This window comes from Lotus japonicus, chromosome 3 (genome assembly GCF_012489685.1).
Source record: "Lotus japonicus ecotype B-129 chromosome 3, LjGifu_v1.2".
Taxonomy (NCBI): Eukaryota; Viridiplantae; Streptophyta; class Magnoliopsida; order Fabales; family Fabaceae; genus Lotus; species Lotus japonicus.
Window position 1 is genome coordinate 3,431,292 of NC_080043.1, and position 14,210 is coordinate 3,445,501.

Here is a 14,210-nt window from a genome sequence, read left to right on the forward strand (position 1 = left end):
GCCTACATAGTCAAGATTGTGATTCTTGTGGATGATAAGGAGAGATCTAGATGAATGGAAAATCATGAGAGAGGGAATCATTTTTAGAGGAGTTAGGCTGTTATATAACTTATCCTTGAATCTTCCGCTCCTTAATTCACGCTCTTACAACTCAAACTGTCAATCAGATAAATACATATATTTGGTGGAGGGTGATGGTGGTAGTGGCGGTGGAGGGTGGTGGTTGCAGTGGTGTAGAGTGGTGGTCGTGATAGTGGTGATGACGTTGGTGGAAATGGTAGTGATGGTGGCGATGGAGGTGACAGTAGTAGTGGTGGTGGTGATGATGGTGGTGGAGGGTGATAATTGTGACATTGGCGGTTGTGGGGGGGGAGGGGCGGCAATAGTGGTAGTAGTGGTATTGTTGTAGGGTGGTGGTGGTGGCAGTAACAGTGATGGAGGGTGGTGGTTCTAATGTGGTGGCGACAATGGTAGTGGTGAAAGATGGAGGCAGTGGCGCGATAGTAGCAACGATTGGCGATGGTGAAGGGTGGTGGTGGGCTGGTGGCGTAGTGGTGGATAAAATGTTTCAAATAACTTATAATCATACTTTTATAAATATTCAATCATTTTAACGTATATGAATGGATTGATGGATACGTTTATACAAGACCATATTAGTACATTTTTTTTTTGAAAGAAAACATGATATTTATTAAATTAAAACAACAACGAAGTCATTACATCAGCATCACGATGTTAGGACTTAGTACCAAACAAATTGATAAACTCAAATAATAAGGTGTTTTTTTTTTGGTACATTCCATAAAGAAAAGGACAGCTAAGGCCTCACAGAGGAGACTCCCAAGGCATCAGCCAAAACCAAAAACCTCAAACCCTCCAAGGGTTGCTCTATAACCACTAAAGGCATATCCTGCTCCGCTCCATGCTTCGCTAAGAAGGCAATAATAAGGTGTTTTGAACTAGCAACTAATCCACTTTTTGTCTTTTTTAAATATTAAAAGAACACCCTTTCAAAAAGGTGACCCTTAATATGCACCACTTTTTTTAACCTGTTATAACATGTCAACACATATTTTTTTAAAAAAATTTAATATATAACAAATTTTTAATGATAATATTTCTTTAAAAAATAATAATGTGTTAACCTGCTATAATCGGTTAAAGTAAAGGGTGTAAAATTGCACCACTCTTAAAGTGTGGTGCATACCTTTAAAAAAAATGAATATTACAAAAAACACAGCACCTGGAATAGGGGTGAGCGGTGACATGTGCCCGCTGTAAGATTCGGTGAACCCTCCCACCGTCGAAGAAGCGGTTATTGAACAACGGCAATGGCACATCAGAGCAAATCGGCGCCGGAATACCACGACTGCGGGGGCCCTTCCAACAACCTCCGGGTCGGAAATCTCTCGCACTCGACAGCGTCACCTCCTATTCCTCTCGGAGTTACGCTTTCGTCTTCTTCAACCGCGTCGAAGACGCTAAAACCACATCGCAAGGTTCTCCTCTTCGCGGATTCACCATCAGAATCGAGTTCGCAAAACCTGTTTGTACTTCCTTCTTCTCTTAATCTCTTCTTCTGCTGAGTTTTTCACTGTCAATGATGAATTTATGTTTCTGTTAACCAATCATGTTGCTATTATCATTGTTGTTGTTGTTAGGAAAAACTGTGTAAGAATCTATGGATTGGTGGTGTGAGTTCCACTGTGGCGAAGGAAGAATTGGAGGTGGAGTTTCGCAAGTTTGGTGATGTTGTGGAGTTTAGGTTCTTCAGAGACCGCAACACTGCCTGTGTTGAGTTTCCTGATTTGGAGGATGCTACTCGGGGCATGAAAGTCATGAACGGGAAGCGTTTAGGCGGGGGTCAGATTCGCGTCGACTTCCCCCGGTCACAATCTACAAAGAAAGTATGTCTGTTTTCTGCTTTTTAAGAAGAGAATGTTTTGTTTCAATGTTCTAGTAATGCTACATGTATCAATGTTCTACATAGGATCACTATATATATGATTTTTTGGTCTAGACCACAAGTATATTGTACTAGGGTCGGGTAGGGCAGGGTAGGATCGGTATAGCCGGCAAAAATCTCCATTGAGTATTCAATTCAATGCATCTACATATTTGGGCTCGAACCCCACACACTGGTTAACTTAGATCAACCCTGCCTGCTTGGTCACATGCTCGGGGGTTACACACACACACACACTATGTGTGTGAAATTGAACTTTATATAATATAGCATGATAAACTTGTCAAATGCAGGGATTGAGCTGCCTTTGGTTAAGTAGGGAACACCCCCCCCCCCCCCAAAATAAAAATATCAATACGTTGTGCTTGAACAAAGTTTGTGCTCCATCTCTTGCCAAACAAAATTCATCCCTTAATACTAATATTTTATATCTCAAACTGCCGAACCAAAAAAGAATAAAACTGAAAAATTACTTCCACAAGACTCGAATAGTGTTTATTATGTGTCAATTAATATTGTTTAGTATGTTTTAAATTTTTTGCCCACAATACCTGTTTTTTCTTGTTTCATCTCTGGTTAAATGGCTCTAATTGAGTAAGGAGGCACAAGGTTTCAATCTCGAGAGTTTACGTAATCTCGTGGAGGGGGCAATCTCGTACTGTGATCTTGTAAGAGATTAACACATGCAAAAATAATATTTACAAAGCCATAATAATGATGAAGACACAATAATAGCATAAAATTAACCAAATCATCTAATAATAACAATTAAAACCATGCATAAAATTGCTAAATATCCAAATCTAAGGTTCATAAGTCATAACAACTAACAAGACATTAAGTAGACTGCAACTCATAAAAACAGAACGGGGAGAGAGTCATGCAATTAGCAACTCCCTTACTTAATCCGTTCAAAGAAGATTGAAGGGGAGAGAGTCAGAGGTGTGGCCAGATAATGGGTCGCCGTGCCGGAATGGTGTCCGTGCGGTGGTTGCTGGTCGCTGGCGAGAGAGAAGAGGGGGGTTGATGGTGTTCAGCTCCAAATGGGATTGGGCGTTGAAAGATGAAAGCAAAACCCTAATACTTAAGCGCAAAGTTTCTAAAATGCCACTGTTCCTGTGTTATCAAATATCCGCCATGCAGTGTTATCAAATATCCCCCATGGCGGTTTTTTGGCTTTCCGCCATGGCCGATATCCCACCATATGGCCGCCTTTTCCGTCATATTCCGCCATTATTTGTCATCTATGGCGGGATTTTGGCTTTCCACCATGTCCCGCCATTTGCAATTAACGACATTGCCGCCATGGCGAGTTCTCTTGGCGGTTTTTTGATCTCCATCAAGGCCGATATCCCGCCATTATTTGTAATATATGACGTGTTTGGCCACATCCGCCACTAACAACCTTGCCCTGTTCCAACTTTTTTTTACTATCCTATCATGTGCTCTCTTGTGAACTCGTTGGTAATATCGCGACATCTCACGAGATCACCCAAAAGAGAGTTTAATATATCGCGATGTGGCACCCTAATATATTGCGTTATTGACAACCATGAGGAGGCAAATGAGGAACAAAGAGAAAAACAAAAATTAATCCCAACTGAAAAGTGTGTTGCTTTGGGAGAAAAAATGGCTTAGCTAGTAGTCAAGCTGTATCCAATCTAGTTGGAGATGTACTCGAGATGCATATTAGATTTTTTTTTTAAATGTTTCGGTACCTACCTGATTCATATCCAACTGAATCCAACATGTGTATGTACTCAATATGTATGTGTATGACTCACGAAATGAAGTATCCATGCTTCAAAGTAGGGATGGAAATACGTCAGGCCGTTCCAGGGGCCTATGCCCTAGCCTACATCAGGTCAGGCCAGACAAAATTAATAAATAAACTAGGCCAAGGCTTTTGCTTTTTCAAAAGCCTATTTAGTTATAAAGTGAGGCTTAGGCCATTCAGAAAGCTTTTTAAGGCCAACAAACCATCTTATTTAAATGAATACAATTCATATTATTATTATTGTTGTTGTTGTTGTCAAATTAGATTTTTATTATATTATCTTGCAATTACTTATTTTTTTACTTATTTATAGATTTAAACATGTGGTCTATATGCCCCTAAAAAAATGTGGTCTATATTATATTAAGTATATTTAGAAATGAATTTGTGACCAATTTAATTACCTTCATAATTTTAAATAAGTCCTCAAGTCGTCAAAAGCATGGTAGTAAGTATCGTACGATACACCGATACGATACGTTTTTGAGGTCTGGCGATACGTATCGCATGTGTGTATCGATTTTCCCCTGAGTTGCACTTGAATCGTTTGTATCGTATCATGAATCGCTTGTATCATATCAAACACCAAGGATCCAAGCAGATCAAAGGGGTCAAATGAGAGACAAGGTAGAATGAGAGAAGGGGTTAAACGAAAGATAGTCATCGGAGTTGAAATGGGCCTTTGGGGTGTTTAGGTTTTGGGTGGGCTTAGTTTTTTCCCCATTTGCCCACTCAAAAAATGGGTTGATCGGCCACCTTCAATGGTGGTCTCGTCCAAATCGTATAGATCGTCTCATTTCACTCATCTAGAAGCTCGATTGAAAATCATTCCTGAACCCGATCAAATCCATTTGGTGGCTGTGATTGGGGTGATGATTGTTGGAGTGTGAAATCTTATGTGATTTATCTTAATCTTTACAACCTTGAACAATATTCCATTTTTGAGTAAACAACTTTTGGTAAATATTTGTAATTAAGTAATTATAAAGAGAACTTTGGATTCTGTAGTTTAAATCAAACCTTTGTCTGATTGATTCGATGTGTTTCTGGGTGGGAGCTATATCAGCTTTGTTATGATGACGTTTGCTTTCATTTTTTTATTGAAATAGGTGGATTGTGTTATTTCCATTTCAACCTCTGCCAATGGATACATTTGGTCATAATCGTCCTAGGGTTCCAAATCATTTTCCTGGACAGCTGCCGCTTGCACCAATGCGCCCTTTTGGTCCTCAAGGTCATGATCCTCTTATCTCTGCTCCTGGGTTTAATCAGATCGGTCCAAACTGGAAAAGGCCATCTCCTCCCGCACCAGGAATGCATCATTCTTCTATGCCTGGTATTAGGCCTCCTACAAGATCCACCTCTGGTGCATGGGATCTACTTGGCGTAAACCAACTTCAGAGAGATTCTAAACGTTCAAGGACAAATGGTGCTTTTCCTATTGGTAATCTTTCAAGGAATATCGATAACCATGGGTTCGAACTAGAACAGACATATCGAATTGATCCTGTTATTGATGGAGGTGGTTCTGGTCCAAAGAGTCACCTTGGTCCGGTCGGCAATAGGATCTCAGCTGCATTTACTGGTTCTGTGACTTCTGTCCAACTTGATGTTGATCATATATGGCGTGGAATAATTGCAAAAGGAGGTACAGACATGTGTCGTGCTAGATGTGTACCTATTGGGAAAGGGATAGCGACTGAGCTGTGAGTATAATTTTTCCTTTTCTTTACTTTTGGAAATCCAAGACAGGATGGACGAAATTGCAATGTTCATTAGAATTGGTGCTTTTTTGATGGATTCTTTTGCATTTGCATTTTTGTCATTGCTAGTAGTGAGGTGTCATGTGACATACAATCTTTCCTTTGCATGATGTTTCTTTACTGCAGAGAAATTTTTATGCTACATGAACTTTTTGTCCTTTGCATGATGTTTCTTTCCTTTGTTCTTTTGATTCTGCAAAGTCTTCTGTTCCTGGAGTTTGTTTACTTGCATACAATTAATGAATTTTTGCTTTGATAATTTATTTTTGTGCAGGATACCATTTATCTTGAACTTGAGGCTATGAGCACTGTCAATGATATTGTTTCTATTAAAATTTTACAAAATATCCTATGTTGAAAATACTTGGTTTTGTTTAGCATCCAAATTGTGGTTTTGCATTAGTTTAAGATTTGGAGATATAATGTTTTTGGTTGGGCCTTCAATGACGTTATTTTGTGCTATTGCCGAGGGAAAGTTATCACTTTATTCACTCTTAAAGTTTACTTTTGTCTGCAGCTGAAAATTGTTTGTTGTCTTCTCTATTTTCTTTATAGTTTATACCTCCATGCTCCCTTCAATGTTTTGATGTCCTGCATGTAGTTGTTCAGGGTACTGTTGCTCTGGTAATTAAAGTTTGTTCTGTGCTTTTGCTGCAGTCCTGATGTCATCAATTGTGCAGCTAAGATAAGACTGGATTTGCTCACAGAGCACTATGCTGATGCAGCCGGTTTTGATGTTGTTTTCTTTCTCCCTGATAGCGAAGCTGATTTTGCTTCATTTACTGAATTCATTAACTACCTCAAAGCAAAAAACTGTGCTGGTGTTGTCAAGTTTGTTGATAACACCCGTTTATTTTTAGTCCCACCTTCGGATTTCTTGACGAAGGTTTTGAGAGTCATAGGACCTGAACGTTTATATGGTGTAGTTCTCAAATTTCCGCTAAATCCTAGTACTACACCAATGCAACAATCTATGCATTTGCCTTCACCCTCAACTCATTATATGCAGCATATTCTTCCTACGCAAGCTGAGTATGGTTCAATCTCTGCAAAGCAGGAACAGGTTTTACCTGTTGATTATAACAGATTGTTGCATGAAGATTCTAAGCTTCCTTCAAAACCAGATCATCGTGCTACAAGTGGGCTCTATTCAGTTCGTCCTGTTCCTCCTAACAATACTGTTTCTGAATTGTTAACACCTGAGCTTATTGCAACTTTAACTTCTTTACCCCCTGCAACAACACAATCATCTGCCACTGTTGCTGCAAAGACATCAGTTGACTCCTCGACTGTGAAGCCACGTTTTCCTCCTTTTGCACCTAATGATGGAAACCAAGCTCATTTATGGAAACAACAAGATCATCAAATTACATATCCAACTAGTCATCATCCTCAGCAGTTTGGGAGTTCATATAACGTTCAAAGTGCTCAATATCATTTTTATCCACCAGCTTCTACTCCTTACCACTATGCTCAAGTGGTCTCTGGCTCAGATAGTTATCATTTCCAAGATACTGCTGCCAGCCTGCAGCAGCTAGGTACTGTTTCATATAAACCCATGCCTAATTTCACCATACCTTCTCAAAGTGGACAGGTAGCTGTATCTCCTCAAGTGGGTCAGCAGTATCATGTTGATGTCTCCGCCAGCACTCAGGGAACAGATGTATCAATTTTATATAGTTCTAATCGCTTCCAGCAACCTAGTAATTTTATTCCCCCATCTACTCAAGTTCCCAGTGCTAATGGTTTACAGCAACAAACTGTGACACCCTATACAGCGGACACAGCAGACAGCGTTAACTCAGAGCCTCCAAAGCAGCAGCATCAACTGGCTTTCTTTGGAGACCAGTCAACCCTACAGTTTGCTAGAAACCTTCTCCAAATACAGCAACAGCAACCACAAGGAGGGCATGGGCCAGGAAATCAACAATAAGAATTGCTTTCTGTAAGTATCTATCCTATGGCTAATTCATTTAAATGGAGAAATCCTTTATATCATGATAGACTAAGGTTGAATGATTTTAGAGATGTCATCATATTTTTTTTCCCAAGTCTTATTATGCCATATGTGTAAACTATGTTGCTTGTGGCTTGTTGCATGGCTTCGTAGCAAATGGCAAAGGTAAACCATCTTCGATTGTTAACCTGAAAATCATAATCTCACATGATCACTATGGAAACTTTTATCATTGGAACTTAAAAAGAAAAATTAAGCACTCTTAGGCAATTTAAATGACTTTGTGAGAAACTCTTGTGATCCAGATTGAGGATGGGTTCACTTGGAACAGGTTACCTCTATTTTTTGGGTGGTGGGGTGGTGGTGGACATTAGGTTTCAATTCTTGTAGCTTCCATTCTTCTAAAGAAAAAAATTAAATTTCAACCCAGGTTGTCCACGCTCCAACCCCAAAGTGCTATTACTTGAGGGAGTGTTAGTTATGATATAAACCTTTGATGTGCTTTCACTTGACCATTTATGCTTTTGGGGGTAGGGATGGATTTGAAGAGAGAGTGCAAGACTGGAACTGGTAGATTTTGTTGACAAGTTGTCATTAGGCTGTTTTTCTTTTGGTAAATTTTTTGTTGTCAATTTCTTATTAGCGTGGGTGTTCTTTGGTAGGTTTGCATAATTAATTATGCTAGGCTAAGGAGTTTTAGGCTTCATTAAATCAAACATGACATGGGGTAGTACAACTTATGGGGTTTTTATCCCCTGTACAGGAAATCTGCCATGACAGCTGCAGATTAGGATCCTTGCATTATGGATCAGATGGAGTCTAGTAAACACTTCATTTATAGTAGACACACTTTTGTTTATTTTTCCTTCTAGCGTCTATTTTTTTATTTTTACAGTGTACTTATTTCTGATTGATTTGAATTATTCTGCTTTAGATTTCCATCATACTGCTTCGTGTCCTCTATCGTCATTATAGGTCATAAAATTTCTTTCTACTTTTGTTCAATTTGCCATTGCTTAGCTTCTCATTTGATTGAATATTGTGAGCTTTGCTCTACTGCAATTGCATGGTAATAACCTTAGTTTCAAGTTTTTGTATGCCAATATTTTTTAGTGGTAGGATTGGAGGACTTTTCCCCCTAGAAGACAGCTTTTATGGTTGGGAATTGAATCATTATAACTTTTTCATTGCAAGCTGTAATTTTCACTATGTAAGGATCTTTAATGTCCTTTCAAAGATTATGTGAAGATACTTATCAAATTTGTAAATTTAGAGTTACCACTGTTTACTTCTTTCCCAGCTAAACCATACTCGGGATCGGTTGACTGGATCTAAATAATTTTGGTACCAAATGCCAATTCTAACTTCCCCTATGTTTCCTTGCTATTAAGGGATCGTACAGAGATTCGTTAAATTACTTGATTTCCAATAAATGTATAGCAACCACGAATCTGTCCTTATTCCAACTGGCTTGATAGCATAGATTTTTAATTGACTTGTGGCTTATGAAAATCTCCTTCATGAGCGAGCTTGTTGATTTTGTTCTTTATTTTAGGCAGGATAATTTTGATGAAAATTACAATCCTCCTAAAACTTTCTACTTTTATGGGATTCGGATAATCCTTGTGATTGCGATAGATGCCTATGGCATGTCCTGTGCTCATCCATGTAACTTCCAATATAATTGGGATTAACACAATCCAGTTAGGTAGCGTTTGACCCAGCTTTTTTACGACTTAAAAGTTCCTTAGAAGTGAAAGTTGGGCCAAACACATTTGAGGATAAGTTCTTTGAAAAATAAGTAACTTATTTTTATTGAAGAAAAATATGATAAGTAACCTTTTAGAAAAAAAGGTATTAAGAGGAGCTTTTTTTCAAAAAGCAACTTATTTTTGTATGGAGGTCAAAGTGTCGTACTCTTACACGGTCTCTTTACCATCACCTCCCCTACCGCCACCACCTTCATCACTGTCGTCGCCGTCCCAGCCGCCGCCGCCACCACAACCACGACCACCTTCACCCTCCACCACCACTGCCACCTTTACCATTAATCAGACTATTGTTGTCCACCACCACCACCACCGTCGTCACCGTCATCATCTCCGCCACAACCACCACTACCGCCTCCTTCATCACCACCTTCGCCCTCCACCGCCGCCACCACCTCCACCACCACCATTAACAAGACCACCACCACCACCACTACCATTAACCAAACCACCACCATCGTCATCGCTACCACCATCGTATTGCCACTATTGTCGTCCCAGCCACCGTGACCACCATTGCCTCCTTCACCCTCCACCACCACCGCCACTACCACCTCCACCATTAATAAGACCACTGCCACCACCATCTCCTTCATCACCACATCCACCCTTCAATCATCATCACATTTACCATTAATAAGACCACCGCCCTTAGCCACCACCACCATCGCCACCACCTTTACCACCACCATCGTCACCTTCACTGTCGTTTTCACTACCACCACCAACATTACTTTGTTGTCGCCACCATCACCATCACCTTCTTCATCGTTACCTTCACCTCCACCACCAGTCCACCACTTCTCCCATTAATAAGACCACCGCCCTCCACCACCACCATTGTTGTCGTCACCGCTACCACCGCCACTGCAACCATCACCACCTTAATCCTCCACCAATGCCGCCACCACCACCTTTACCATTAATAAGACCTACCTACAACCACCACCACTGTCATTGCCTCAACCGTCAATCACTACCGTCATCGTCACCACCATAACCACAACCACCATTGCCACCAGATAGCCATCGCCACCTCCGCCATCAGTATTAGATAATACTGACACCCACTATCTACGTTATCTAACCCCTCTACCATCGTGTCATGTGACCACTCATTGTCGTAAATTTACAAATTGTAAAATAGCCTTTAAATCAAAACTAGCTTTTGAGCTAAAATAAAAATTGATAAACTTTTTCCTTTTTTTAAAAGCTCTTATTTTAAGCTTTTACTTAAAAGTAGCTTTTAAGACAAAAAGAAGTTAGGCCAAACGTCGACTAATACTTTTATTATGATATGCTAGAACGTGGATACAATTTGTTTGCTATGGGAAAATTATTTGGAACTTATTATCGATTTTGTCATAGGTGAATTGGTGCATGGGTTCTTCACTCGTTTAAGAGCATTTTAACCCATCACATATTTTAATTTTTTTTGTTATCGATGGTTTGGATTAATGACCGGATACCTGATGGATAAAGTGACTTCAAAGAGTAGAATCGACCCATAAACATACCTTGTCAAAACCCTACCATGAAAACCTAGTTGTGCTTTGTTTCTACACAACCAACTGCACCATTATGTCCATCGCATCGTCCCAAAACACTCATCGAACCAACTTGGCACCCCCTGTAAATCAAAAAATTGTAGCAACTCTAGGACCTGCAAACCCCACTATTCCTCGTCACAACCAAGCCACCAATTTGGCACCTTCCTCGACTGTCTCCCTTCCCCTCTTTGTTAAGCCACTCATTGTGTATGAGCAACGAAATTCCAATCGCCCAACTATAATTGCATCACAACGTCGTACGACCATCCAACCATTACCCTTTTCCCTTCACACGCTTTGTCAATGTTCGCTCTATTGCACACCACCACGTGTTATAACTAGGTTTTCCGATGCCAAAAGTGTCGCTTGCGAATGCTCAGAGCATCCTGAGTGGAATCGTTGCCCCCTTCATCTTTGCTTTGCTTTATGATTTCTCTATTCCCTTTCCTCTTATTTTTTGGTGTGGTGCCCCTTATTTTTAGAACTTCGCGTGGCTTGATGCGGTATGATGTGGGACGTGAGTTTGGGTTAGTTGGTGGGGTTGTGGCGATGAGGAAATGGTTCTGCATTGGTGGATTATGGGTTCAACGGTGAGGGGCTTCGCTGGTTAGAGGGGTGGTGGAGGGATGTGGTCTACTAGTGGGTGCAATAAGTCAAGGACAATGGAAATTATGGATCAATCTGAAGTGATGAGGATGCAACAATGGAGGCTTTGTAATGCTGACTGCGATGGTATCGCCTAGTGTGGTGTCTCCCTATTTTGTTCCAGCAATGGTGTGAGGTTTGTGGTTGGCTAGTAGTTGTGGTGCTTAGTTAGGGGAGACATAGATCTCCAATGAGGTGTGGAGGTGGTGATGAAAATGAGGGGTTGGACTTCAGCGGTTCTTTGGTTGGGTCGTTGTGGTTTTTGCTAGGTTGTTGGTGGTTCTTGGCTAAGGAAGGGTGGTTATGGGGTCAGCTAAATAATGGTGAAAATGAGACTTATTTAGGTAATAAACCACTTAATGTGATAGTAAACTCACCTAGCGTGAGAAAAACTCACTTATTGTGGGAGAAAAACACTTTAAGGCCAGTAGAAAAAGAACCTCCCTAACGGTAAAAGAGGATCCCCCAAGGGGGAGAAGCAGAGCGGTACAGAGACTTCAAGTGATGAATGTTAGTGCGTTTGGTGTCCATTTTGTGTCACTTTCTAGAGTCCTAAGTGTTCTCCACAATGGATTCAATTCGATTTTTCCAAATTCCCGAGCCATTAATGATGGATTGTCATGTTTCAAATTATGAGGAATACTATGGTTTAGCGTTGACATAACCTCAGCTCAATTTAAGAATCGTGGTATATAACTCCATCAATGGATAAGGCTTTTTTGGTACATCAATGGATAAGGCTTTGACTAAGAATATTAATTAAAAGAAGTTTAGTTTTTGGACTCTCTGTTTTCTAATTAATTTCTGCTACTTTTTACGCCTGTTTATATGAATCATATCCCATGCAAATGGAATATTTCGCATTCGACATAACGAATATTTTGTGGTTGATTTCATAATTTTGTTTGCATTGAGTTAGCTGGACTAAATATATGTTTAGATACACAGTAGAAATCATAAGTCAAAATTATGATAGCGAAAAACATAGTTTAGAAGAAGTTGTTTTTATCTACCATGATTTTAAGTTCAATGATTTTGTACCATATATATCTAAATATGCACTAGTACTGGTTTAACTATTTTTCAACATTGTGATATTCTTTTCTTTTTCTGTCACCATTGTGATATTGAAATGTTGTTTGGCTGCAGCAACTTGCGCAATTTTATGGGCAAAAGTATTTATTAGTTATTGACATGTGTACAGAAATAATTGACACAAGATCCTAATCGTTTGTTTCTTCTTTTTTCTGCATGGACTTGTAGGTGATGATGATGGTTGAGTTAGCATTAACGTAGAGACAGGGACAATCAGACTTGCCTGTGGAGATGATGCTCAGTTGCACTTGTTATTTACTCCCTTTTGCTCAGTATCAGGATTTTCTCATGTTAAAACTTTATCATTTCATTTTCTGCAGTATCAGGATTTTCTGATTTTCTCATGTTAAAACTTTATCATTTCATTTTCTGCAGCAGGATTTTCTCATGTTAAACTTTATCATTTCATTTTCCGCAGGATTTTCTCATGTTAAAACTTTATCATTTCATTTTCCGTATTAGGATGCTCTTTAATACTTCATTGGTCAAATAAATGTGACATTATTGAATATTTTTATCTAGTTATTTTTCATGTTAAATTTTGTATGATACTACTGACATATCTGGTTGATAATTGAGTTCTTTAAGTATTTGGTTGATTGTTAAGTTTTTTAAGCATCACATCACATATTGTTTGAGTAGTGTGTTATTGTGTATAGAAAATGTTTTATTGTAAAAAATTTACCCACTGATTGTGATTTCAGAGCTTTGATAAATGAGTTACATAGCTGCTGGATTGGTGAAAAATATATATCAATTATTTTATCTGTCTCTCTTTAATTATATTGAAGAGTTCTCAATTCTTGACTTCTAGCCTTGTTTGATTCAGTTTTTAGAATGGATTTTTGTTTTAAAAATGAATATAACAGTTTTTCATTTTCAATTTTTAAAATTAAAATGGCATAACAGTTTAGAAATGCTTTCTGTTTCTGTTTTTAATCTTAAAATTGTAATTTTCTTAATATTAGAAAACATCTAATTCAAATTATTTTTTTCTTTTATTTTGAAAATCAATTTTCTACAAACATTCTGAGTACAGAAAACTAAAATTTTGGTTGAATCCCTGGGTTATTTTATTCTCTGTCGAGAATGTTCATGGTAAATTGTCAACTATATGTGTGTGTCTCTCTCTCGTGATGGGTTACGTGCCAGAGGAATTGAACCCACCGTCACGCTCACTCCATTATTACCTGTAAAAATTTATAATAAGAACCTGTGCTGTGTTGTGTTTGGTTCATTATTAGTTTACATGACCACGTGAATCCAGTGAAAGAGAACAAATACTGTTGCACCATGTGATGTGACATGTGAGCTTGAACATCAAGTTTTTCAACGTTTGACCACTTACCCAGTGTATTGTTTGAAAAAAGGGGAGTGGTAGATGTTATGGCAATAAGTTATTGGGTTTTGTCTGATTCTTTAATGGTTTTATGAATATGTATTGAAAGTATCAATTACAAAATTAAATGAAAAAAAAAAAAAAATTAGGCTTAAATATGTTCAAGCTTTAACTTTTAAAGAGAACCCTAAATTGGTTTTTATGAGAATAAACATTATAATTGGACCTTAAAAAAGAAGTTCAAATAGTCTAAATGATATCTCTTCTTACGTGTCATTATTTTTTCATTCAACTGTCTTTAGATCAATCTAGCCGGATTAGGGATGAATACGCAGAGTGTGAATAT

At 38.8% G+C, this 14,210-nt stretch overlaps 1 protein-coding gene across 1 annotated transcript; it reads left to right on the forward strand.

The window, feature by feature from the left end:
• Positions 1-1,294: 1,294 nt before the first annotated feature.
• Positions 1,295-8,753, forward strand: LOC130742640 (flowering time control protein FPA-like; the record flags this gene model as incomplete). The annotated part of the gene is made up of 5 exons (XM_057594745.1): positions 1,295-1,549; positions 1,665-1,910; positions 3,763-3,833; positions 4,856-5,452; positions 6,167-8,753. Coding segments are annotated over 5 exons (2,445 nt in total), but the record flags the coding sequence as incomplete, so codon positions are not given.
• Between the last annotated feature and the right edge of the window lie 5,457 nt (positions 8,754-14,210).